General features: G+C 44.6%; 1 protein-coding gene across 3 annotated transcripts in view; it reads left to right on the forward strand.

Annotated features, from left to right (window-relative positions):
- The window catches only part of SH3PXD2A (SH3 and PX domains 2A), a 395,650-nt gene that overhangs the window by 157,083 nt on the left and 211,825 nt on the right, over nucleotides 1–26,742 (forward strand). For all 3 annotated transcript variants that reach the window (XM_032786083.2, XM_032786085.2, XM_032786084.2), the window contains exon 4: nucleotides 14,082–14,158. In XM_032786083.2, coding sequence (XP_032641974.1) covers nucleotides 14,082–14,158 — 77 coding nt within the window. The remainder of the gene's footprint in view (nucleotides 1–14,081; nucleotides 14,159–26,742) is intronic.

The following is a 26,742-nucleotide window of genomic DNA, read 5'->3' on the forward strand; positions in this document are numbered from 1 at the left end:
CCTTCTCTCCTTCCTCCCACCAATTTCCTGGTGAGTGCAGACTCCCTCCCCATGGGTCTTACACAAGATAAGCAAAAAATCAATCAGGTTCTAAAAACAGAAAAGCTTTTAATAAAAGAAAGAAAAAAGTAAAAGTTGTCTCTGTAAAATCAAGATGGAAAATGTTACAGGGTCTTTCAGCTTATAGACACCAGGGAGAATCCTCCCCCCAGCACAAATACAAGTTGCAACAGAGATACAATCCTTCCAGCAAAATACACATTTGCAAATAAAGAAAACAAACGAACAAAAAGGATAAACCGCCTTTCTAACTGGTACTTACTAAATTGCACAGAAGATTGGAGAGTCTGTATACCTGTCTGGTCCCTCTTAGATCCCTGAGAGAACAGAGAAGCAGCACAAAACAAAGACTTCCCTCCACTGAGATTTGAATGTATCTTGTCTCCTGAATGGTCCTCTGGTCAGGTGTTAGCCAGGTTTACTGGACTTGTTAACCCTTTACTATCTGTTTATGACAGCTGTGCACCGAGACCTAACGTGCTTTGCATTAACTAGCTGTGGAAGTGTCTTCACTTCAGTCTGGCTCCTGACGATGTAAGTGCCTGTCTACACCGATTTACTAACACCACCTCCCCAAGCGGGGTAGAGTCATGGGTGATGTCATTAGGTTGCTTACATCAACTGTTACAGGACTTCAAGGAGCTGTCCTACCTGCCCCATGCTGACAATATGATCAATACAAGCGCTGCTGCTGAGGATGCTCTCCACCGACACTAGGAGCCAACTGCGTGCACACGCAAGCGATTTAACAACTGTGGTGGCTGTAAGCTGACGTAAATTAGGTCAACATAGTTGTGTAGCATAGACATGACCAAATATCCCTGTGCACTGTGGTGCCACACACTAAAGTTCGATAGTGCACTTTGTTCTACCGCCTTCTGAAACAGAAGTAGGTTAAAGAGCATTGGGGAACTTCTAGTGTCTGGCAGCCGGGTCCACACAGTTAGTGTGTGGCAGGTTAGTACAGGGTAGATTTACACCTCAGCTTGCTGCAAATTGTTTGTATGGACAAGTGCTTATGTAGATGGCACGTAACACTGGGATAGTTCTTCCTAGTACAGGTCTCAAAGTGTTTTTCAAAGGCCAGTAAGCATTGTTATCCTCATTTTACAGGTAAGAAAGTTGAGACTCCGAGCAATAGACAGCGATTTCAAAATTGTCCAATAATTTGGGTTCCATCAGTTTTTGGGTACCCATCTTGAGTTACTTGTGGCCTGACTTTCAGAGGCACTGAGGAACTGCAGATCCCGTTGACTCCAGCCAGAGTTGTGGGTGCCCAAACCCTCTAGTTGTCAGAAGCTGGGCACCCAAAAATAGAGGCACTCAGAAGTACTAGTCAGCTTGCCGAAGGTTAGTGAGCAGGTCCCCCCCATCTCTGCTAGAACCTATTGCCTTTCTGAGCAAATCCAGAGACTTCTTTTTAGATCAACTGCATTTGTTCCTTATTGCAAGTGAAAGGGTTTATATTTCAGTCCAGAGAAAATGTAGGTCTGAAGGGATTTTCTTTAGCCAAGAGTCTGCATTATTAATTATTAATTCTTGGTTAATTGGACAGCACAATAGCTGTCAATACACTTCACATACATTAAATGATGATTCCCTGCTCCAAGAAGCTTACAACCTAAGGGCCTGATCCTGTGAGATACTGAAGTCAATGGGAGTTGAGGGTGCTCAGCGCCTCCAAGTATTTCACCCTAGAAGTACTGTCCTGCGAAGCTCTCACTCTTTAATGTTAGGCACCTAACTGAATCCAAAGACACCTAGAGGCAAAGCCTGATTTTCAGAGGTGCTGAGCATATGCAGTGCCCCTTGACAGTCATGTAACTGGTGGTGGGAAGGTTTTGTCGGCATTAGTTAGGGATGTCTGTGTTACTGTAGATGAGCGGACTCACCCCAGCAGCGCCTCCTGCTGGTGACTCCTGGGAATTAACTTGTTCCAGCTCTGGAGCACCCTCTGCAGGCCAGTGAGCCACTGTCCTCCAGCCCCCATGTTGCCCCCTGGACCCCAGTGCCCTTTTACATGGGGTGCTGCCCCCTGGCAGTAACCCCTTTCTCTCAGGGTCTCCCCTCCCTGGGGAACCCCCACCCTCTATCCCCACGTTGCCTCATTATACAGCTACTGCCAGTCATTGTCTAGCCCGCGCGTCCTGGGGCAGACTGCAGTATCAGCCTACTCACTGGCAAGGTTGGGTTTGGACCTGCTGCCTTGGCCTACCCCTGGGCTGCTCTCTGCAACCCCCAGTACCTATTAACCCAATGCTAGGCCACAGCCTGGGGCTTTCCAGGCTAGAGCTCCCCAGCTCCTCTGCCTTTCCCCAGCCCTGCTTCACTCAGGTACCTTACGTCCAGCTCCCTACAGACAGACTCATCTCACTCTACAGCAAGAGAGAGACTGTCTTGTCTGCCCCTGGCTTCTCTGCCTTATAGGGCCAGCTGAGTCTGTTTGGGGTGTGGCCCCAGCTGCAGCCACTTTCCCCAATCAGCCCAGCCTAAAAGCTGCTTTCTCCAGTCACAGTCCCCTCCCAGGGCTGTTTTTAACCCTTCAGGGCAGGAGCAGGGGACCACCCTGCTACAGTTATTTCTTGCATGAAGAAGCTATGAGTGAGTTATGCTGATCATCCCAAACATGTACTTATGAAATCTTTATACTGCTCCCACCCCTTGTGGATTCTGTATAGGCCACCCATTTTACAGAAGGGTTATTTTTGGAGTGATTAGGAGGGTTTTATTAGTACTGGCTATGGTATCTCATCAAGTACCATGATCAGATACCACAATGGAAGGTGCAGTATGAAAACCTAGATAGAGTGGATAGTCAATTTAGAGCTCAGATAGTTCCCTGATATCTTGACAGAACTGTTAATAGAACTGTTGACTAATAAAAGCATAAAATGCATTTAGATTAATTGCGGGGAAGGGGACAGTGGTGATTTTTCACAGGCTTGCCCCACATTGATGGGCTCTGCCTGAACCCCCACTGCAGTGATAAGCACCCTCAATTCCATACCAGTCCAACTGTCATATCCTCCCACATGCACCCAGTAAAAATCAACAAGCAACATCCACCCATGCTGAGTTCCCACACACACTCCCACCTTCTCTCAGCCACAAGCAATATTCTTAGTGATTATTTCTGTATGGTTATTTATATCCTGCCAACACCCACAGTGGGCAGGGCACTGTCCAGACACATAGGAAGCTGCTGCCCGAGCTCCAAGCATTAGGTGCTTGATCCTGCACCACTGAGGTCAATAACAGCTTTGCTCTTGATCTCTTAGGATCAACCCCTAAAAGAGTTGCCTCTTTTATGTATGAAATCCCATGCATAAGAGGCATGTTATTAGTCCAAAAATCTGGCCACTGTATATTGGGAATGGGGCAGTTTGCGATTTTAAATTGATCACAAGCTGATCTCTGGCATCAGAGGCAGTAACATAGACACAAAGTGCGTTGTTCCAGAAATGGTCCCCAGATTTTGTCTTAGCTGGCAGTAGTAGGTGAACTGATTAATAGTTTGCTCACATATCTTCCTAGCTGCACTGAAACTCAGACTTGGCCATGATCAGAGGCTTAATGTGGAAGATGCTCTGGGGACAGCACTTTACTTTAAGAGAAAAAATAAGAGACCTCTGTTTCATAAAGCGCATGGCATTTACATTTCTGGACGCTGCTTTGTATGGATATTTGCACAGCTCAAATGTTTAGCTGAACTCCTTGCTTTTTATTGATTTCCAGGGCTTGACCAAGCACAGTCGTCCAGTTATGCTTGCTACCCAGTTGTTTGTTTGTTTAAATTCATGCTGTAATTGCACCTCCCAAATACCATAACTGCTCTGAGGAGCTACACGGCTGCCAATATTGCTGCTGAATTGGATTTATCTTAGCACGTGTGCCTCACAGATGACCTAATTTTGCTTTTCCCTAGAGGATGATCCAGCCTAATTTATGGCAGAAATCGGAGAGCTTGCTTTTGATTAGAGTAAAACTATTACTAAAAGAAGGGTCGTTTCTTCATGAACTGAATGCCAATGTAGATCTGCACAGTGTTTCTTTCTCCTTCAGACAGGCCCTGTGGTCTCGGGGTAGAGTGAAGGACTGGTGTTGAGAATCCCAGGTTCTATTCCGAGCCCTGCTATTTACTCATTATGTGACCTTACAAAGTTACTTCACGTCCCTGCGCCTCAGTTCCCACCTGTAATTCATCTTTAAGAATATTTCCCCCAACCCTGGGTTGTTGTGAGACTGAACTGTGTTAGTAAAGTACTTTAAGATTTATGCCTTGGGAGTGGAAATATTATTATTTACACCTCCTGTGCTCAACCAACTCTAGGGTGGAGTCTCTTTAACTGCATTATTGCCAATCTTGCCAAAGGATGTGGCCAGAATTTTACTATGCGTGTACCATTGCCAAACTACACTGGAAGAGTTGTTGTTAACCAAACCAGTCTCCACTCAGTGACCTTGCCACAGGGGCCATCAACCTCAGTGGACATTGCTCAAAGACTCTTTGACAGCCTTCTTGGCACTGGCCCATTGACTATGAGGTAGTGTCCCTGACTCTGACTTTACTGTTGATGGTAAATCTGAAGAGATGAGACACACAGGCAGTGGGAAGAACACTCTATCCAATGATAATATTTGTATAGGTCTGGTACCATCAGGCTACTGGGTCTGCAATTCAACAGATGCAGCTTGGACTCATCACGGACCTGATGGACCATACCATCAAGTCAGTGGAAAGGCTCCGATTGACTTAAATGAGCTTTGGATCAAGCCCCAGCTGAGCGTGATGATACTTGGTTCGTAGTTAGATGTAGCATAATGACAAAGAGCTCAGTGTGCCTAACAGAGTGTCTTGGTCCTCATTAGAAAGTCAGCACTTACTATCAGGAACCACACTGTGGGCATTTCCTATTCTTAGTAGAGGAAAAGCTGCGGTATCTCAGATGCCACTATTGTGGTACCTGTTGGCAAATACTGATTATGTCATGTAACCATGGCGTGTGGACGAAAGCAGGACTTTCATATGACCTGACAAAGGAGAGAAGCTGGTTCTTTCAGCATGTGGTAGGGCACATGCAAAGACATTTTCCTCTGTGGTGTTAATGATTAGATCTTGCTAGCATGACTGGGTTTTAAACCCCAGTGATTTCCACACGTTAGTCGAACATGCCTTGACATTTGGAAATGGATTGTTTTAGAGAATGTCAGAGGAGGTGCCGGCTGCAATGTAACATGCACCTTTCTAGCCTCATCTTAGGAGAAAAGCACATGCAAGAAAGGGGTTTCATTACGGCCTGAAACTGCCCAACTTGTCTCCCCTTTCCCCTCATGTTGCAAATGTCCTTATGCCTAGCAGCTTTGTCTTGAAAGTAGTTTTCCTTTGTCTTTAAGGTAGTTTATTTGCGATTGGGCAGATGTCCTTGGAGCCTCTTAAGAAAAGCTTGTGTGTGTGCATGTGTGTTTATGTGTGAGGGAGAATGAGGAAGAGATGATGTTCCTGATGTTGAGCAGAGCATAGAATTGCCCAGGCTCCCACACAAAAGAACTCGACAGAGGAAAACTCTAGTCCTGCTACCATCAGCCCTAAGAAAGCGAACATTTCTGCATCCTTTGGGCTCCCTTGTGTGATGAGCTGCTTCAGCTCTCTTGAAGGAATCTGGGGACTTATGACCATGTGAAAGTTGAGCTCCCCTGGCATGGAGCGGATGCTTTCCTCCACTGTAGCATGGCCTGGCAGTGAAGCTGTGGAACCATCCCAGGGAGGATCACCCTCGCAAAAGAATGGTCCTCTGGTGATATGGAGTTAATATAGGGGCCAGCATGCAGGGAGCAGCCCTGCAGCAGTGGAGTGCCAAGGGGAGCTCTATACCACACACAGGTCTGATTTGTGCTCTGTGTTATTCGTCTTCACCACTGTTCCTGATATGGAGAGGCTGTTGCTTTGGAGGGATGGCAAAGAGTTGTAGCTGGAGTCATGACTAGAGGAGTTTCCAGAAATGTGTGATTCTTTGGGTGATGCCAGTTAGAGAAATTCTAAAATGAGTAATGAGCGGCTAACCATTACAAAGCACCATACAAACAATAACTAAATCATTGTAGAGCTGAGCCTGACATCCAGAGAGGCTAAATATCATAGAATCTCAGGGCGGGAAGGGACCTCAGGAGATCATCTAGTCCAACCTGCTGCTCAAAGCAGGACCAATCCCCAACTATTTTATTTTTTGCCCCAGATCCCTAAATGGCCCCCTCAAGGATTGAATTCACAACCCTGGGTTTAGCATACCAATGCTCAAACCACTGAGCTATCCCTCCCCCTTGTAACTGGCCCTGTCTACCCAACAAAGTGGGGTCAGTGTAGAACTTGGAGCTCAGGAGGTCCTTTCCCTCAGTCCTGCATTCAGATCACTCAGCCATGCTTCCCTGCTTTCTCTGGCTCTCCATTTTAATTGCCCATTGGAGGCAATTAAAATGGAGGAAGGTTTCTCTACGGGACATGTTTTTTTATAATCAACTTACACTCTGTGTTTCCCATGCTTTATTTAGTACTTCTCAATGATTTGCTTTGACGTTGCAGCTTGCGTGCTGTGGAAGCAGGATCTACGTGCACAGACAGACTGATTCTGACGTGCTCTATCTAGTTCTAGGATTATTATTGTTTGTGCTGTGTTGACGCTGGTTTTTTGGCTGCCCAAACTGTCTTCATAGCCCTCTATCACCCTCACTAATAATTCCCACTGACTGTTGAAAGCACTTATCAGCTGCAGCTGTTTTGACAGCTGAGCTCAGCCAACAACTCTGACTCCATGAGATGTTCCTACCGTCTTTTTTCCCCCCTTCCACTAGCAGGACGTATGTGAAACTTTCTCCCCTCCTTTCTTTGTCAGGAGAACAACACTGGTTGTTTGACTCCAGGAAGTCATCAATGAAATCCACTGAGGCCAGGATGTCTCATGTAAAAGTGAGATGATGCTGTATCTGGATTGCAAGATTAGTGGATGCCTCCCTCTATGGATCTCACTGACAACAGCATGTGCTTCCATGAGAAGCGTGAAATCACTCTTCTGCCCCCAAAATGTTCCCTCCTTCGTATCCTTTTCATCTCAAGGATGCCATTGTGGGTTGAAACGCTCTGCGTACTTAATGGCCAGTTGGGAACAGATGCTTGAGTGTTTGCCTGCAGGGCTGTAGGGGGAATGTCATGGTTTGAAAAGGGTGAGGGGGTGTAAAGGAAGTTTGTGTCTCAAAACCAGTTGCACATCTGTGTTTCTTCAGTGCATAAACGTAATGAAAACAGATATAGATGGAATAAGAGTCTTCATAAAAATAAAATAGGTTGGTCCCAAAGAAGGTTTCAGTTACCACGGGGGAAGCTGTGAAACTAAGAAAGAGATGCTGTGGCAATGTTAGGGCTACATTTTAATCTCATTTCCACTGCTACAAAGTAACTGAGAAGAGAAGTGGATAGACCATATTGAATGAATTCACTCTGAGAAGATGACCTTAGATTGAATGCATCTGTCATAAACACATAGTTAAGGGTTAATGCCTCTTTTACCTGTAAAGGGTTAAGAAGCTCAGTAAACCTGGCTGACACCTGACCAGAGGACCAATGAAGGGACAAGATACTTTCAGATGCTTATGGGCAGGGAAAGTCTTTGTTTGTGCTCTCTTTTGTTTTTGGGTGTTGTTTCCGCACTCTTGGGCACTCCACAAGCAGGGACCCAACACGAATACCACATCCCCCTCCCGGGCACTCATCCCAAAATACTTTCTAAATCAGTCTCTCCCCATCGCCTATCTCACAATGGTAAGTAACCACCAGGCAAGCGGATTAGTTTTATTTTGTTCTTCTCAAACATTGGTAAATGCTACCATTTTTTTACAATGAGCAGGATTCTCTACTACTGCCTCTGCTGTACACTTTGAACATAAAGGACTCACCAGGGTTCATCTGAGCTCCTATCGCCACTCTGATTACACGCCACCCCCAACCACTGTAAAGTATTTTCCATCCACTGAGTTACATAGATAGCATCTCCTTTACACCTTAATACTCTATCTTAATATAAAAGCTTTCTTTTTAAGAACCAATCATTCGACATTTCCCTTGTTTACAATCCAAGGGATTGGACTCTGGACTCTACACAACAGGACTTTGGCTGCAGAGAGGAGGGGGATGGTTAATTTGTCCTTGTTTTAAGATCCAAGGGGTTTGGATCTGTGTTCACCAGGGAATTGGTGAAGCCTCTATAGGCTGCCCAGGGAGGGGAAGGTTTTGGGGGGGACATGAAGTGATCCAGACACTGACATTTCTGGATGGTGGCAGAGTTACCAGATCTAAGCTAGTAATTAAGCTTAGAAGTGTCGATGCAGGTCCCCACATTTGTGCCCTAAAGTTCAGAGTGGGGAAGGAACCTTGACAGCATCATACTGAAACATTTTATCTCCCAACTCCTCAGAGAGGTAAAAGAAAGAAAGGACCAGCATGTGTGCGTGTGCATGTGTGAGAGAGAAACAAAAGAACAAAAGCAAGGTGTATTGCATGCTTTTAGGAGGCAGCAACAGACTTGACTTCTGAAGCTGCAGATTCTGAAGTTGGCTGCAGCCCAAGTTATTTTAAGCACAAATCAGATAAATACATTATTTTTAACATACTCCTAAATATCACACTAGCTGCTTAGGATACATATTTATTGTAAGTCTCATGTAAGATTCTCTGAAGTCTTGTGGCTCTGCTTAAGCTAAAAAATGACACGTACAGAGTAAGCACTAATTTCCTTTGTGTTCGATAGGCCTAACTACTCCCTCCTTTGTGAAGGTGCCATCATGAAAAAGTTCCATGCATGGAACAATTAGTGTCCTTAGATCTATCATCAAAAGTTGTGGCAAAATTACCTTCAATAATATAATAGGAACGTCAAACTCTATAAGCCCTATGCAGTATAAAACTATATAGCATGAGTTAGTGACATCAGCTAGATTGCGAATTTATATTTATCTCCCAGGGGGAAAAGCGTTTGAAAAAACATTTCTCTTGAAGGTATGTGAAAATCTCCAGGCATTTTGCATCTTTTTTTTTTTGTTGTTGTTGTTGTACTTGTGGTGTGACAGCATGCTAGCTGGGTGGGATTCATTGCAATACTAGGGGCTGCATACTGTACATTTCCTACTGAAACAGCAATGTCTGGGATCTGTTTTTCAGCACCCCTTGTAAGTTGTTTTGGGCTGAAATGCTTCCTTTCTCGCTCAGCCCTGTCTTTTTGGTTTTGGTACACTGTGGATTCCCTCTCCATGCTAGTCTCCACAGTGCTACTAAGTGATGGAGCTGGGCCAGAAGTGTTTAACTTTCCAACTGTGGGAACCAGTAAATGGAACAATAAATCTCCTAATGTGGACTGGTCCAATGTGATAAGCAATGAACCATGTACTCCTGGGGTCACACAGGCATCACGTTGGCTTTTCTTTAGTATTGCTGCCACTTACTTTAGTACTGTTACATTACCAGTCAGAGCAGAGCCATACGGACTCCTATGAATGCCTCTGGGCCCTAGCCTGTCTGTTTCTGGTCTGCCATCTGCCACTGATTTACGTGACATGTATGAAAGTCCATGATTCCTAAAGTACAATGTTACCCAGGGCAAAAACTGTATTAAAAGAACATTATTAAGGTTGTACAAGTCCGGAAATGCCAGCTTTTCTTGTGTCTCCTTGAACATCCATGTGGTTCACCGAATAGGGCAGAGGTCCTGTGGAATAAAAACATGTAATTAAAGACTACACATGCCCAGGACGAGAATACGCAAAGGTTACATGTGCAACCATAAACCAGGCATTTCTTAACTTTTGAGTGCTTGACTTTGCCACCTAAATAATGTTCCTTTAACATAGAGTGTGTTGAAGTAACTTCCTAGGATGTGTGGTTGTGCGGTGTCTTTAGAATCAAGAACTCATTACATATCATACCCCCAAGGAGGTGACATCCATGTTGTTTCTTTAATGATGATAACAACAAATGTTTAGAAATTCTAACACAAACCTTAAATTTTGCCCTTCATACACTTTGAAATGCGTCAGACCATTCTGAGGACTCTGTTTCTTTACTGAAATGTCTGCACCAAGCAATCCAGGCATAACACTTAACTGCTGCAGCTGTATGGGGTCTGCAAATGACATATCCCCCACGGTTTCCCCATCGTCCCAATGCTAGGAGTCAATTTTAATGCATCTTCCAGATCTTCCATGGTCCTGCCCACGTCTGGGACATCTGTGAATGAAATACTTGCCCGGTACAGCGCAGTCAGTTTCTAAGCTACCATCTGAGATGGAGACAGGCTTATTCACTGCCTAGCAGGGCTGTAGTAAGAGTCATAAGCTGTTTAGCATTCTGTACAATGGGGGTGTGATTCCTGTAGACAGATTTAGAAGAGCTGCAGTAAAATTCTGTTCCTCATTGAGAGGAAATATATACTGTATGTACTCACATTTAAGCTGAGGCTTTATTTATGGTTGCTGAAAACTACCAAAAAATAAGTGACTTGCATATGACCAAACCCCCCTGTCCACCACCTCCTAACAAAAGTCGCCTCATGCCCCTGGCAGTTTGCTAGCGGCTTATCCATGGCCCTCAGTCCTGCCTGAGGACTCACGAGCCTCCTAGGGCTTTGCCTGGCCCTATTGCTCATCTTTCTGTTTGCTGCTTATTTGTCCATGTGATAACCAGATTCGCAGAATTGTCACACGAGTGAAGCCTCTTCATTAGATGGGCCATGCCTGTCTTAGGGCAGAACATCCCCCCTGGTTCCGGGAGCATAGATCCACTGTACCTGTTCTTGGGGTGCACTGAAGGGGGAAGGTTCCAGCTCTGCTGCATCATTCTCCCCTTCCCTGACCTCATGGGACCCCAGAATCTTGGGAATGAGGATCTAGGTTCAAGGGGGGAGGAACAGGGAAAACACCATTAACTCTCACTCGAAAGGAGAGCATTCTACCTGAAGAAGAGGGGCCAGCAAGGCACCTGCAGAAGGTGCGTCTCCCTAGAGATGCCTCTGCATCCTCAGAGCTGGGCCTCTCTTTCTCCAAGGATTCCCAGGATCTTTGGGGTTAGAAGCCCACATTCTCAGCCACTTCACACCTCTGAATTCGAGGTCTGAGTGGTTGGTCAACCTTGTTGAAATCCCTGTCTCCTCTGCTCTCTTCCCTAGCATGGCTACTGCACTGAAAGGCACAGCATAGCCATCCGTGATGCTAGTACCATTCAGAATCCTCCATAACCCAATATTCCTATCCTTATACTCTCTTGGTACTGGGTAACCAGGAAGTCAGGGCTTTAACCCACTTCTAATCTTTGCTAACTACTAATATTGGTGTTTTCTAATGGCACATTCTACATAGAGAGAACCTGGGAGAAAAAATGAAAGCACCTTCTGGGGTTTATTTCATATCAGCACTGCTATCATCTTGATGTTTTCCATCTCCATTTAAGGAAAGAATTAAGACTCATCATATCTTGTAGGGGGGGGGGTTGTACTCTGTGTTTAATATAACCTTCCTTATTATATTTATCTTGTTTCTTATGCGCCACTCTTTCATTTATTACATTACTTTGAAGATGTTGGCAGTTACTGGGTGTCCCTGTAAACTCTTTTAGCAAAGCTGAATTACATTTACAAGAGATCTTTAATGTGTTTAAGTCTTTGGTTCCTTTATATTTTTATATGGTCACCAGTCTGACTTTCAGTTTGTGGCTTGGACTGAAAACAGAAAAGCTGAAGCTTTGCTTACTTTTTGGAGCACATTTATAACATTCACAAAGAAATGAAAAGTTTGCCCACACCAACACTAATACAATCCTGAGAAAGGAGCTATTTTATTCTCCATTATTAGTTTTAAAAAAAGGGGGAGTATAATAAATTCACCCTCTGGCACCTTTCATTTCAGCTTCATGGAGAGTTTTATCATAACAAAGTCTCACAAATACATATTGTTGTTGCCATTTTACAGATGGGATAACTGAAACACAATAAGATTGTGATTTGCTTGGTGTCACACAGCAAGTCAGTGATAGGGCAAAGGGCACAACATAGGACCCCACATGCCAGCAGAGCAATTATTTTGATAAATTACTTAGCATTGACAAAGTTAGCTTTCAGGATGAGTGAAGATTCTCCAGTGTTCTTTGGGCCTTGTTGTAGCATGGCATTGCATCATAAAGTGTGCCACAGTTTCATCCTGGAATGGCAGAATCTCATGGGGTGGACACATACATTATTAAATAACAATTTTCCCCTGCAAGATATGTCAAGATTAATGAAAACCATGTGTTTTTTAGTTCTTGGGAGGTGATGTATCCACCTTTCCTTGGCTGGAACAAAACTAACCATGCTGTTAAGGTCTTTGAGACTGATAGTTTGGGAGGAAGCAGGGAAAAAATGGGAGCATCCTGACAGATTTTAGCTCCTCCCAACTGTTAAGGTGCATGGTCCTGTTCAACTTCTCGGGTGCTATAAGCTTGGCCAAAGGAAATTCTGGAATTTAGGTTTTGGATCAGATTCCCTTTCCTCCTCATTTTCCATATCCTATCATCTGTGAAACGCTGTCCTTTATTTCTCCATTGTCCAGTGGGAATAAGTTTGCAGCAGAGGTTGGTGAAAAGACCAGTTTATGTCTTACATGGAAGCTTGATGGACTAAATATGTTCTACCACAAGGAGAACATATAATTTATTCGTCTCATTGTGTTTAAAAAAAATTCAACATGAGAAAAAAGGAAGAAAACCACCAAAAAAGGATGTGAAAATATATTCCTTTCAAGCCAAAAAATACCAACTCCATGACATCTTTTTCTGTGGGAAACTCAATAAATTTTGGTTTTATCAGTTTAACACAAGACCCAGCAATTTAAGCTTCACTTGCTTGCAGAAGTTTTGTCCACTACAAACATCGGGACTATGATTTTTTTCACTTAAAAAGAAAAAAAATACAGTGTCATGGCTGAGATTATAGAAGATACAGTTGAACATACCACTTGCCTGTTGAGTTACCATTTGATTGCTCTCTATAGATCTCTGCGCGAGTTACCTGCATTTACAGTCTGTGTAGAGGGGAGAGTAGCTGCTGAGGGCAGAGAATAGGGGGTGAGAGTGGGGAGTGGGTGGAACCTTGGTTCCACCCTGCAGAGGCAGATTAAGATTTATTGGGGCCCTGGGCACAAAGAACATTTGCCCCCCCCACAGGGATGCTGGAACTGGGGAAGCCACGGGTGCCATGGCCCTCCACTTTTTAAAGGGCATAGTAGCCTCAGGCAGGCATGGATCAGTGACAGCGGGGGCTGCACTTCGCGACAGGAGAGCTGATAAGGTGATGATGCTGCCCCTCGGCCCCCAGCCAAGGGCAGGTGGAGGGTCCACGGCCACCCCCCCTGACTTCTACACAGGCCTGTCTGCTGCCTTGCTCTCACCCACTGCGCTGGCCCTCACTGCTGAGCAGTTTCAGAGGGGGAACTAAGTCATACCAGGTATACAGCCGGAGCTGCTTACTTCTTCCCTGGAGCAAAGGGGGAAGCAGAGACCAATTGTGACTCTCTGAGGAGTCTTAGAAAGGAATATTTGTAATATTTGTGGCATTTTCACTTTAGCACTTTAATGAAGTTGCTCCTACGCTGACGGAAGAGTTTCTCCCATTGGTGTAGTTAATCCACTTCTGCAAGAGGTGGTAGCTATGTTGACGGAAGACGTTCTCCCATCGACATAGCACTGTCTGCACTGGAGATTAGGTCAGTGTAATTGGATTTGTCTAACTCCTGAGTGACATAGTTAGACTGATGTAAGTTTGTAGCGTAGACTTGGCCTTAGCCAAGGTCAGCACAGCAAATTTGTGGCTGAGCCCAGAATGGAACCCAAATATTCTGACTCCTTGTCTTCTGCATGGGGCTTTAGATCATTTTTCCACTCCATGCTATCATATTATACCATAGTACCACCCATGTTCCTAAACCCCTCTTTTTATGTATTCCCTTTGCAGGTAAAATCCTGTTCCGGAGGAGTCATATTCGAGATGTAGCTGTGAAGAGACTGAAGCCCATTGATGAATATTGCAGGGTAAGAACTTTATCTTCGCAGAAGATTGAGTATCATAGGGTTGCAGATGGAAAACTCTGCCAGGTGATCAGTCAAATATATCCATGGCTAACAGACCAGTGCAGCGCTGGAAATCTCCCGCTGTTGCCATTAGAGAGTTTGAACTGGCTAAATCAGACTTGCAGAGCCTGTCCCCAGGAAGGGTCCGCTTAAAAAAACCGGAAAGTGAAAAAGGAGAGGAGAAAGGTGAGCTGAGAATTGCCCTTCATAAAACGTCAGCAAGTAAGGGGTGGGGGAGGAGTGGCAGTGTACTTGAGCACAGAGGAGCCCTTTGACCTACAGGGTCCTTGGACAAAACTACTGTAGAATAGTGCCAAAGATGGGAGAGTTTTGCTCCAGGGAGCTTCTTTTACCAGCATGGTGTCCAGTGTTGCAGAATACCTTTAACTCCTGCATAGCTTACGTGTTAGGAATCTTAATATCAGATAAGGGATTCTGTGCCCAACTAGCAGTGTCAGCGCTCTTCATCTTACCATCAAGCTCTGGTCTGAGCTCTGGTTCTGCCAAACAAAATTCCTCTGCCTATGTGGTCCTGGTAGAATTCCTGCAGTAGGAATCCTCTTGTGTTTTACAGTTATAGACAGAGGTAACGCAGCCCAGGGAGCTCAGAAGAGTTGAAGATAGTGCTCTTGAGGACTCTTGTGCTAAAAGATGCAGTCATATGTGGCCAGGCTGAAACAGGCCCATGACAGGCACAGATACTCTTGGCCAATGGTATAAGCCATGACCCTAGTTTCACTTGTTAGAGCATTTCAAAGAGATGTAGTTAGCAATTAAATCCACTGGAGTTGAAGCCTGGAGTTGTCCTAGTGTATCTCATGGATGATTCAGAGGGTGGAGCAGAGTAGTAAATATAGCATTTGATAAGTCACCCACCTGTTCAATAATATTCCAGTTAGACCAGGTTTTGCTTTGCATGAAGCTAGAGATAAATGATTTACTACTTTTTTCGACAGTGTTTCCAATACTGAGTGAAGTCCAGGGAAATACATTGCAGGGAAGAACAGTGTATTGGCAAGTGGAGGGTGGACGTGGTGACCTAATCTGCCTCTTCCATCCCTGATTTTGCAATTTGTTGATAATTAATCTTCTGACACTAAATTAGAAGGTATTCCAGAGCAAGACTGGTGTGCTGGTTTTAAGGTGGGATCAGCCATTTCAACTCAAGTGCATAATCTAAACCCCAGACATCCTCTTTTATTTCCTGCAACTTTTTTTCCCTTTTAAGAAAACTAGAGGGGCATGCAGAGGAGAAAAATATATTTTCTCAAAAATGTTTCCTGTCAGATATTTGCTTATCCAAATTGGGTGCAGATCACTGGAGACCACAGAGCCTGAGGCATGTGGAAAGGGAGCAGACATTCTGCTTCATTGAAGTCCTTGTCATCTGAATCATCCGGTCCAGAAAACTGTGAAAAAGTCTTATTTCATGAGATCAGGCTTTTTATGCAACAATTAATGCAGTGTCTGACTAATAGTGGCCTAATAGCCATCTTTAAAAATGTGTGCTTGTACTGTATTCCTGGCATTATTTGCTCGGAAAGGAGCTGCATGAGACACGTGCAGTAAGAAATAGTGTCACGGGTTCACCAAACAGGCATTCCATGTAGAAGGCAGTAGTTTACGCTGAGGAGTGCAGGCATGACCTCTGACCTTGAAGAACTGGAAGCTGGTAATCTGGGCCGCCATTGTCTGAGAAGCAGACAGACCAGTACTGAGTTAGGGTTACATCACCAGTCATGTCTGAGGAGTATATTACAGCGACTGTTGTTGCAATTATCATTAGGATTGAAGTGCTATCACCACCACTAGCCATCCTTCTCATTATGTATTTTCTCTCATTGAAAAGTCCATTCAGACCCTCACTAGATTTTAGCTGAGCACACTGAACCTCCTTCATTTCCAGCAACCTTCTTATTAATGCTAGAACAGATTTGAATCACTAATGGGCAAATTTCAAGCTATGACTCAGTTTGGATGCTTCTCCAAAGAGAGGCTATTTGTTTAATGTATTGATTGATTAATGGTGCTCTTTGCCTCAGTCTTTTACATTAATCTAAAAATAACCAAAATTCATTAAAATCTGCAGAGCCTGCCGCAAAAATGGTCTGCGGATCACTGAAAAGCTTGATCAAAAATGTTCATCTTATATCCTGCCCTGAAGATCACCAGACCCAGTCGTAGGCTAAGCCAGATCAACTCTGCCACTTGTATTAGATCCTTCTACCCCTGTCACTGGTAGCAAGAGTGACACAGTGGCTAGTCAGTCTGTTGCCTGGCAGGACAGCAACACTGTGGTTCATGAATCTCACAGCAGGACATAGGAATACAGGCCTAAGGAAGTAACTGGTTGCCAGACCACATAGGGCTTTACAGATTTTAACCAGCACCTTTGCCGAACTTTTTGAGTCTGCAAAACTCACAAGAACAGCTTTCTTTTAAAATTTCCTCCTACTTTCTGGCTCCATTCATACAAGGAATCGCTGTCTTATGTTTCACAGCTTCCACTTCCAGACCATGGAAGTCCAGAGGTGTTTGAAAATAATAATGAAAAGCAAACATTTTTAGCCTCAAAAGTTCATTAGAGTGTTTGGACAAAGGTTTAGGGAGAGATTCTTGTTAGATCCGAGCTGGGGTAAAATACGGGCCCCTTTGAAATCAATGAGAATGTTGCCACTGACTTCAATGGGGGCAGTATTTCATGCCTGCTTCTTATTAAGACCTAGACATCAGGAGTATTTTCTGGGGTCTTTGCTATAGATCAGTGTAAGGAGTTTCTGAATCCATTGTATATGATCTGTGTAATCCTAGATGTTCGCCCAATCATAACCTTGGAATTCCCACAGTATGAAATTGACCAGGAATGTTAGGCAGCTGGGAATCAGGAGCATAACAACCAGGAAAAGTACAGTTGATACAGGAAAGGCGAAAGAGGTTGTGGATAAAACAGGATTAACTAATATTAACAGTTTCCTCCCGAGCAGCAATTATCGCTACATATATTTTCCACAGACTTCAGTGAAATTAGGATCTAGCCCCACAACTTCAGAAGTATTAGCTCCTTTATATCTTCCTTCCTTTCTCACTGCTTGTATTGATTTTAAAAGTTATCCCAAACTACACCACAATAACATAAAACATGGAGAAGTGTTCATCCATTATGCACCACTTCAGTCCCATGTTAGCCTCCACAATAGCTTAAATGGAATTCAAGTGAGCCACAGACAGGGATGAAGTTCACCTTTTGTGAACTCAAAATTAGGATGCAACTGAATATTGAGCCTTGAAAGGGGATGATGTAGGGTTGCGCTTGTGTGAAGCTGTTGTGGAGGACTTTTGACCCAGGGTATTAAAATCAATAAAGACTTAAGGCCTGCCCCTATGACCGTTGCTTGCAGCTGCAGCATCACTGAATTCAGTAGCACCTCTAGCGTGAGTAAGGATGGCAGGCAGGCTCAAACAGAGTTCAGGCTGATTGTTGCCAGATGAGCTTTACTCCTCCATATCACCTGTCCTGGAAAGCAGAAGTTCAGAAAGGCCCTGGCAAATGTGTGATAAGAATGCTACAGCTTTTTTTTTTCTTTTTTTTTTTTCAATCATTTGAGTTTGCAAGCTGCCTCTCTCTGGGCGGGAGAGTTTGCACGTTTGAGATGTGGGGTCTGATTTTTTTTGACAGACACAGAAACAATGAAAGCCAGACAAAGCATGTCTGAGCATTTGTGTGGAGCCGCTGCAGCACAGGGAGGTCTGTAAAATGTACTATGTCAGCCCCCAAGAGTGCGTACCTTCTGAACTTGAGAACACTGGACTCCCACACTGCCCACTGCCAAGGAGACCTCCCAAGAACTCTGGATATTTCACTGTTTTATTACAGCTCAGGGAAATAACTGCACTGTGATAATTAGGCCAATATTTGGCACAGCAGTAAGAAGCATTTAAGAAGCAGTGAAAAGGGGAGAGGGGCAAAGAGGGAAATATTTTCAGGGCTTTTTCTCATCTATAACCATAAACTGCAGCACTCTGAATGTATTGCTGGTTAATTTAGAAAGTAATCTAACAGACCAGGCAAACTCTGCCTGCAAATATTTGTTGCCCACTGGAATTGATATCTCTGGATGATTTCCCTCTTAACTATAGACTTTCAGTTACTTTACTGTGAATTGCGCTCCTCTGGGTTCATCTGAACCAGTTTCCTTCTTGCATCTGAAGATCTTTTGCCAATTTAAAATAAAGAGCAACTTCATATTCTTGCTCTGCCGGGGGAGGGAGGACCATTTTATTTAATAGGACTTCTAAACTTTGATGGCCAAAATACATCTCTTGATAAACATGTGTCCAATACATACTGTGCCTTATGCATGGAATGACCTCTGAGTTGTGGTTCACAAAACCACCATGCTCTCCTTGTTCAGTTCCCTCTGAAAAACTCAGACCAACATTTTCAGACTTGGAGTTGCCAATGTAAGAAAGCATTCTTGTTCAGGACAGCACTTAAGTACGTGCATAAATCACATTGACTTAAGCATGTGCTTAAAAAGTACGTGCTTCAGTGCTGACCTGACTAGGAATGGGTTTGAGTAAGCATTGAGTACTTTCCTAAACTGAGGACTTAAATCTCTTATTTTCACACCTAAATAAAAGTGGGTGATTTCAGAGGGGCTGAATACTGACAGCTCCAAGTGAGAAAAATTTGATCTTGCTTGTTGCACATTGTCCACATGTTGTGAGATCGTAATTAAAAAAAGAAAATTACCTTCCTCTAGATTTCCTGGTCCATCCTCTCTGCTCTATGTCAGTCTTTTAGGCCATTATTCTGCCGAGACTTACACATGAGTCTTTCTGTTTGTGTCTACTACAGAGCCAAATGAGCACCAAATGAAAAAATAATAATAATTAGAGCTGATTAGAAATGTGTCACATTTTCATGAAAAAATTCAAAATTTATCTTAATTTTTTATCAAAATTTTTAAAAAATCAGAAAATTTAGATAGGTCTACTACTGTCTTTATGAGTATACATACCATAAGAGTCCTTGCCTTTGCTGTCTTAATGTTCTTTTCATGTAATTTTATTGTGTGTAATTTTCTCAGCTTTTAAAAAAGCAAACTGAAAAAACAGTATGGAATCATATTGACACTCACATGGGTCTTCATTTGAGTGGAGCCATTAGATCCACAGCGCAGATATCTACCATTTGAGCTAACAAAGGCTAACACTATTGAATTATACTGATTTTACATAAACCGTTTTTTAAAAACAGATTGTATAAAGTTGAGTGCACGTGGCCACACTAATCACATTAATTCAGTGGTGTGCATCCATGTACCGAGGCTAGTGTTGATTTCCAGAGCATTGCTCTGTGGGTAGCTATCCCATAGCTATCCCATAGTTCCCGCAGTCTCCCTCGCCCCTTGGAATTCTGGGTTGAGATCCCAGTGCCTGATGGGGCAAAAACATTGTCGCGGGTGGTTCTGGGTACAGCCTCACCCCTCCGTCCGTGAAAGCAGCAGACAACCATTTCGCACCGTTTTTCCTGGGTGAACGGTGCAAACGCCATAGTACAGCAAGCATGGACCCTGCTCAGCTCAAGACAGCAATCATGGATGTTGTAAACACCTCGCGCATTCTTGTGCAGTCTATACTGAACCAGGACCCGCAAAACCAAGCGAGGAGGCAGCGGGTACGGCAGCACGGCGACGAGAGTGATGAGGACACGAACACAGAATTCTCTCAAACTGTGGGCCCCTGCGCTTTGGAGTTCCTGCTGGTAATGGGGCAGGTTCTAGCCATTGAACGCCAATTTTGGGCCCGGGAAACAAGCACAGACTGCTGGGACCGCATAGTTTTGCAGGTTTGGGACGATTCCCAGTGGGTGCGAAACTTTCGCATGCATAAGGACACTTTCATGGAACTTTGTGACTTGCTTTCCCCTGCCCTGAAACCCCAGAATACCAAGATGAGAGCAGCCCTCACAGTGGAGAAGCAAGTGGCAATAGCCCTCTGGAAGCTTGCAACGCCAGACAGCTACCAGTCAGTCACGAATCAATTTGGAGTTGGAAAATCTACTGTGGGGGCTCCTGTGATGCAAGTAGCCAAAGCAATCATTAAGCTGTTGCTACAAAAAGAATTTGACTCTGGGAAATGTGCAGGTCATAGTGGATGGCTTTCCTGCAATGGGATTCCCTAACTGTGGTGAGGCAATAGATGGAACCCATATCCCTATCTTGGCACCGGAGCACCAGGGCACCCAGTATGTAAACCGCTAGGGGTACTTTTCAATGGTTCTGCAAGCACTGGTGTATCACAAGGGACATTTCACCAATATCCACGTGGGATGGCCAGGAAGGGTTCATGATGCTCTTGTCTTCAGGCACACTACTCTGTTTAAACGGCTCCAGCAAGGGAATTACTTCCCAGACCAGAAAATAACCGTTGGGGATGTTGAAATGCCTGTAGTTATCCTGGGTGACCCAGCCTACCCCTTTATGCCATGGCTCATGAAGCCATACACAGGCAGCCTGGACAGTCAAAGTGTCAAATACAGCTGAGCAAGGCGGGATGTGTAGAATGAATGCATTTTCCCTTTATAATTGGCGCATGCTTAAGGCGCCCTCATTACTGACTCCTCATACCTCAGCCCAAACCATTCCCTTGTTATGCTGCTTGGCTGTATGCCCACAATTCTCTGTCTTAGAGAAAGAGAGAACCTTATGGGTAGTGGTATAGCCATAGGCCCTGAACGGCAAATCACCTGGCCGCTGATTTACGCGTCTAGCCCGACCCCGATTAGAGAGGTCCACACAGGAAGCTCAGTGCACATAGAAAGCTTTGAGAACGAGTGTTCATCACGAGGCACAAGAGGAAACGAATGTACTGTTGTGTTTGTTTCCCTTGATGCACTCCCCCATTTGACTCATTCCCGAAGCACCCACCCTCCCCCTCATTACAGCTGCTTAAGACATAACGTCACTACGTTTAAAAATTCATGTTTCTTAATATAAAAAGTTCATTATAAAGGAAGAGAAGTGCCCAAGTAAGCCTGGGTTGGTATTGGAGGAGATAGACGTGGGAAGGAACAAGACCACTAAAAAATTTCAAAATAATGACAGCCTTGTGTGGCAGTCCATGGGGGGTGAGGGGCGCGTGTGCACGGAAGCCTCTCTCCCATTGCATTCTATCACACATGTTAGTGGGTGAGAGGATATGGCTGTGGGGTGAGGGTGTATACAGGGGCTCTTGCCACAGGCAGCACTCTGAGATCCTGCTGCTGTTCCTGAAAAGTCCACCAGATGCCAGAGCATGTCCAGTTGACTCACCAGCAGCCCACACGTTGCGTCATCCTCCGCTGATTTCCTTGCTGCCACCTTCTCATCATCGGCGTTCTTTTCCTGTCCTCACGTTCACTGGGAAACATTCTTTCCTGTAATTTTGAATACAATCCTTCCACTCATTCAGATGAGCTCTTTCATTGCGGATCCAGTCACTTCTTGCATGATTTCCCAAAGAAGAACATTTCGTCTTGCGTCTTTGTTTTTCCGCCGCCTTATCTGAGAGTAAGCCCTCAATGGAGTAGGGAGGCCTTGAAAAATTTGCAGCTGCATAGAGAGGGAAAAAGGGAGGAGAAAGTATTTAAAAGATACATTTTACAGAACAATGCTTATACTCTTTCACGGTGAAACGAAGACATCTTCTTGCTACCTTACATTGCACATGTGATTTCACTACATAGTTGTCGCATTGTGCATCTAATATGTGATCTAGACATTGTCAAGGCCTTTTGACTCTGTGTTCAAAGGAGAAAAAAAAAAACAATCACAGCAAAAAAACAAAAAACAGGTACTGGGCAGCAGAATTTCCTGATTGCTTGCCATGCCCCAGCTTGCATGCGTAAGTAAGCCATTGTCTTTTGGCTTCTGTCAGCCCTTCATATACACAGTGCCCTCCTTTCCCAATAATACCAAGCAAAGCCCGGTTCAGTGGCTGCTTCTTTCCTGTTAACATGCAGCAGCAGAAACCACCCCCATCCATCCAGTCTCTGGGAATGATCGCTTTACCCGTCCCCCCACCGGCGTGCTGGATATCATGAAGATCATGCTAAACACCCCCTTTCCCTCCCACCATTGGCTGGTAGCAGGGAAGATCCCTGCTAGCGAAACGCAAAAAAGCTCAGCGCCAATCACGCCCCCCTTCCCCCTGCTTGGCTACCTGCAAGGAAGGATTTCTTTTAAGCAACAGGCAAAACAGCCCAGTAGGATGGCCATCTCTGTCCCTTAATTAAATTCCTGAATTTCAACCAGGTACCATGAACGATATCACTCTCCTGAGGATACACACAGCGAGATAAGAACGGATGTTGCTTGAATGCCAGCAAACACCGGACCATATGCAGCTAGCTTTGTCATGCAATGATACCAGATTACTTGCTACATGCATGGGTGGTCAAGTGTCCTACCATGGAGGACGGGGGGGGTCAATAAGGCTGCCCTGCCCAGAACCTTCTGCAAAGGCTTTGGAGTACCTTCAGGAGAGCTTCATGAGATGTCCCTGGAGGATTCTGCTCCCATCCCCAGACATGTTAACAGACTTTTCCAATAACTGTACTGGCCCCGAATGCATCCCAAGTCCTCAGGGCAAATTAAACATTAAAAAAACGCTTGCTTTTAAACCATGTTTTATATTTACAAAGGTACACTCACCAAGGTCCCTTCATGGCTTCATTGTCTGGGATAGTGGCTTGGGAGGCTGGAGAGTAATTCCGTCTAGGGTGGGGCAGGCCAAAAACACGCGCTCCTACGCTGAGCTCCATTGCAAATCTAGGGGGTCCACCACCATACCCACCACTGTCCGTGATTCTGGGGAGTGGAATCTCAGCCATGGCGAGGATTCTGGCGGACGGGAAGATGAGGAAGAAGAGAGGATGAGCTCGGCGAGAGAGCAACACAGCACGTTCCCCCAGCCCAAGGAGTTTTTCTCACCCTGGAAATCTCCCGCAGCCTCCCAGGACCTTCCGTTTGCTTCTTTGGTTTTCTGGTAGGCTTGTCTGAGCTCCTTAACTTTCACACGGCACTGCACTGAGTCCTTGGTGTGGCCTCTCTGCATCATGGCCTTGGAAATTTTTTCAAATGTTTTTTCTTTTCGTCTTTTGGAACGGAGTTCTGTTAGCATGGAATCCTCTCCCCATATAGCGATCAGATCCAGTACTTCCCGTGTGGTCCATGCTGGAGCTCTTTTTCGATTCTCAGGAGACTGCATTGTTACCTGTGCTGATGAGCTCTGCGTGGTCACCTGTGCTGGGAGCTCTCCACACTGGCCAAACAGGAAATGAAATTCAAAAGTTTGCGGGGCTTTTCCTGTCTACCTGGCCAGTGCATCCGAGTTCAGATGGCTTTCCAGAGTGGTCACAATGGTGTACTGTGGGATACTGCCCAGAGGCCAGTACCATCGAATTGTGGCCACACTAACCCTAATCCGACGTGGCAATACCGATTTCAGCGCTACTCCCCTCGTCGAGGAGGAGTACAGAAATCGGTTTTAAGAGCCCTGTATATCGATATAAAGGGCTTCATTGTGTGGACAGGTGCAGGGTTAAATCTGTTTAACTCTGCTAAATTTGGTATAAACGCGTCGTTGTATACCAGGCTAAAGTAACTCAATCCAGCCCTTGTCCCTTCTTCATTCAAACCAATGGAAACCAGCAGGGGGAGTACTGAAAGCACAGTTTTTCTCTGAGTTCAGCAGCCCTGGGCAGCCAGGACCAGCAATTTCAAGGAAAGTCATGATCAGTCCCCTGGAGTGCCAGATTGGAGCATGTTCAGTTGCTTTATGAGGATGGCGCATACGCAGTTCATTTGGCATTTAGGAACTCTGGAAGGATGGAGCGTGCTTGGTGCAGGTGGAATCACTGGAGAATTTAGTTGCCACCCTTTAAGAAGTCTCTACTGAGCATGTGCAAATGGCAATTTTTCAGAGGCACGTAGCTTGGACACATTTGGGTGAATTTTCACAGGGATGCAAAAGGCACATTCCTGACACAAGGACAGTAGGGTGACCAGATGTCCCGATTTTATAGGGACAGTCCTGATTTTTGGGTCTTTTTCTTATATAGGTTCCTATTACCCCCCACCTCCTGTCCCGATTTTTCACACTTGCTGTCTGGTCACCCTAAAGTACAACCACCTTGCTAAATTTCAAGCCCCTGCTCCAAAGCATGGGGGTACTAGAAGTTCTTAGTGAAACAGTGGTAAGCAATTTTTTTTATCATGGCAAAACCTCTACCTCATTTTGAGAAACAGCTGAACTGTTTTCCCTGAAACTTTCCAGAAAATTTCAGCCTAAGGCAGACACCCAGCGTGGAAAATTTCAGCCTGAATAATTCAAGACTGAAAAATTATAAGAAATTGAAAACAGGACCTTATAATGGGAAGTGCCGAACAGACTTAACTATATGCAGCTCTACCAGCTGCACCTATAATATGCATTTGTGTACATACATACACACATCTGTATACCAAAGTCTGTAATACACATCTGTGTGTATATTTGTAAGTAGATATGTCTATACACATACACATGCAGATATATATACAAAACCACGCTCATGCTCACACTCATACAGACACGTTATGTCTGTAATACACACTCTCCATTCTGTGGTTTGTTTGTGGTTTTGCATTGTGTTGAATTGCACTTTCTGTACTGGCAAACAATAAGCTCCTGTGGGCATGGATCTGTTCTTTGTTTTACACACTCCATCTAACATACAGCACCATGCACGCTGACGGCACTATGTAAATATTAACATTTGCCAAAAGCCTTTATAACTGAAGAGTGACTGGATATGAACTGGCAGATGTTGTATCACTTCTGATATTGGCTATTGTTCTGTGAGTTTTCTCTGGAAACCGCATTCTATCGAGAAAATTGCATGTTGAAATAAAGCCATAAACACCTTTTTCTGAAGGCATATGGCTACGTGCGTGAGGTATGAGTTGCTCATTACTGCTTTAAATACTCGGCACGGATAAACATGTTATTGCTGATAATATTCTGCAAGTGTGAAAAACTGAATTCCATGTGTTAGCATTTTTATCTTTCCTGTGCAAATCCTTTATGGTTTTGGGATGATTGCTGCTTCTAATTATGTATTTTGCCCCCATTTCCAACCCCTTGCCACTTCCCAGTTGTTTGTATCCCCTTGCCATCTGTTTTCCTCTCTTTCCCTTGCTTGACCCTGTCCTGCAGTCCTTCCTTCGCTCTGTTGTATCTTTGGCCTGGGACTTACTCTCTTCCTCAAAGTGTTGGACTCTTTCCTATTGCCATCTAAATGGGACACTGCCTCCTCAATATGCTCTTTGTTAACTGTCTTGAATCTCATTAGACTTGTGTAGCTAATGGTTGGTGCATTGTGTGTTTGCCTAAGGGAGCTCTGTAAGGGGCAGAACAATGTGTGGTTAGTACTGCAGTAGCCTTCCAGGCCCCAGAGCTTTCCCAGCAGCAGTGTCTTTTAGGAGATATTACATGGATCTGGATTCTACAGCCTTTGTGCATCCCCAAATCCTATTGATTTCTGTAGGAGTTCTGGGTGTTAAAACAAGTGCAGAGTCAGAGCTGTAGTTTTAAAAACTAACAAAAACTGACTTTCATTGAGGCTTGTGCTCCAGAGTCATTGAGGTCCTGCTAGTGAAGGCAGGGGGCTGGACTCAATGACCTTTCAGGGTCCCTTCCAGTCCTATGAAATAGGTATATCTCCCTATATTAGACTAGATAGGACCAATGGTTTTCTTTGTGGATGACCCAAGATTTCCCAAAATAGGGACTTAAATTTGGAAGTGGGATTTTCAGAAGCACCTAAATGACTTGAGCACAAATCATATTGAAAGTCAATGGGCCTTGTGCTTCTAAGTCACTTAGCCCATTTGAAAATCCACCCCGGGCTTCCATTTCCATATTTAGGCTGCACAGCAGCAGCTCCCCTTGAAATGAAGGCCACTGATGTAGGTTCCATACGTTAGGCACTCTGTGATAGGCTGGGCTCTCTTTAGGTTACCTTGGGCATTTTCATAAATTCTGCCCCCGTCAAAATCCTTCTTATGATGGGGGCACTTGGTCTCCAAGTGTTTCAAAAAAGTGTGTAAAGATCTGGCATGTTTATGAAGATAGACTATGGCTTGATCCCAGGTCAGGGCTTATCTTCAAACCCACCAGGCTTCAGACAGCATGTATGTGGTCTGATGAGTCCTTGTGGGCAGCAGAGGTTCCCAAGTTGCCCTCCTGTCAGTGGCTCTGTTACAGGAGTCAGCTGCCTCTGGTGCAAAGTAGCTTTTCTCCTGGTTGCCTCCCTTTTAAGCTCATTTGCTTCAAATGGAACAAGCTCTGCAGGTATGTCTGTTCAGTACTGGTTCAGCCCAGAGGCCATCAATAGCCTTTTCCTGATTGGGATGGGGATGTGCCCCATCACGCCCCCAAGTTTGAAAATGTTGCCTTCTCTGACAGTCTCCTCAGGAAAGAGCCACTCTAGACTTGCAGGGCCAAGTGACACTTGGGGA

The sequence above is a fragment of the Chelonoidis abingdonii genome, chromosome 16, assembly GCF_003597395.2.
Source record: "Chelonoidis abingdonii isolate Lonesome George chromosome 16, CheloAbing_2.0, whole genome shotgun sequence".
Classification (NCBI taxonomy): Eukaryota; Metazoa; Chordata; order Testudines; family Testudinidae; genus Chelonoidis; species Chelonoidis abingdonii.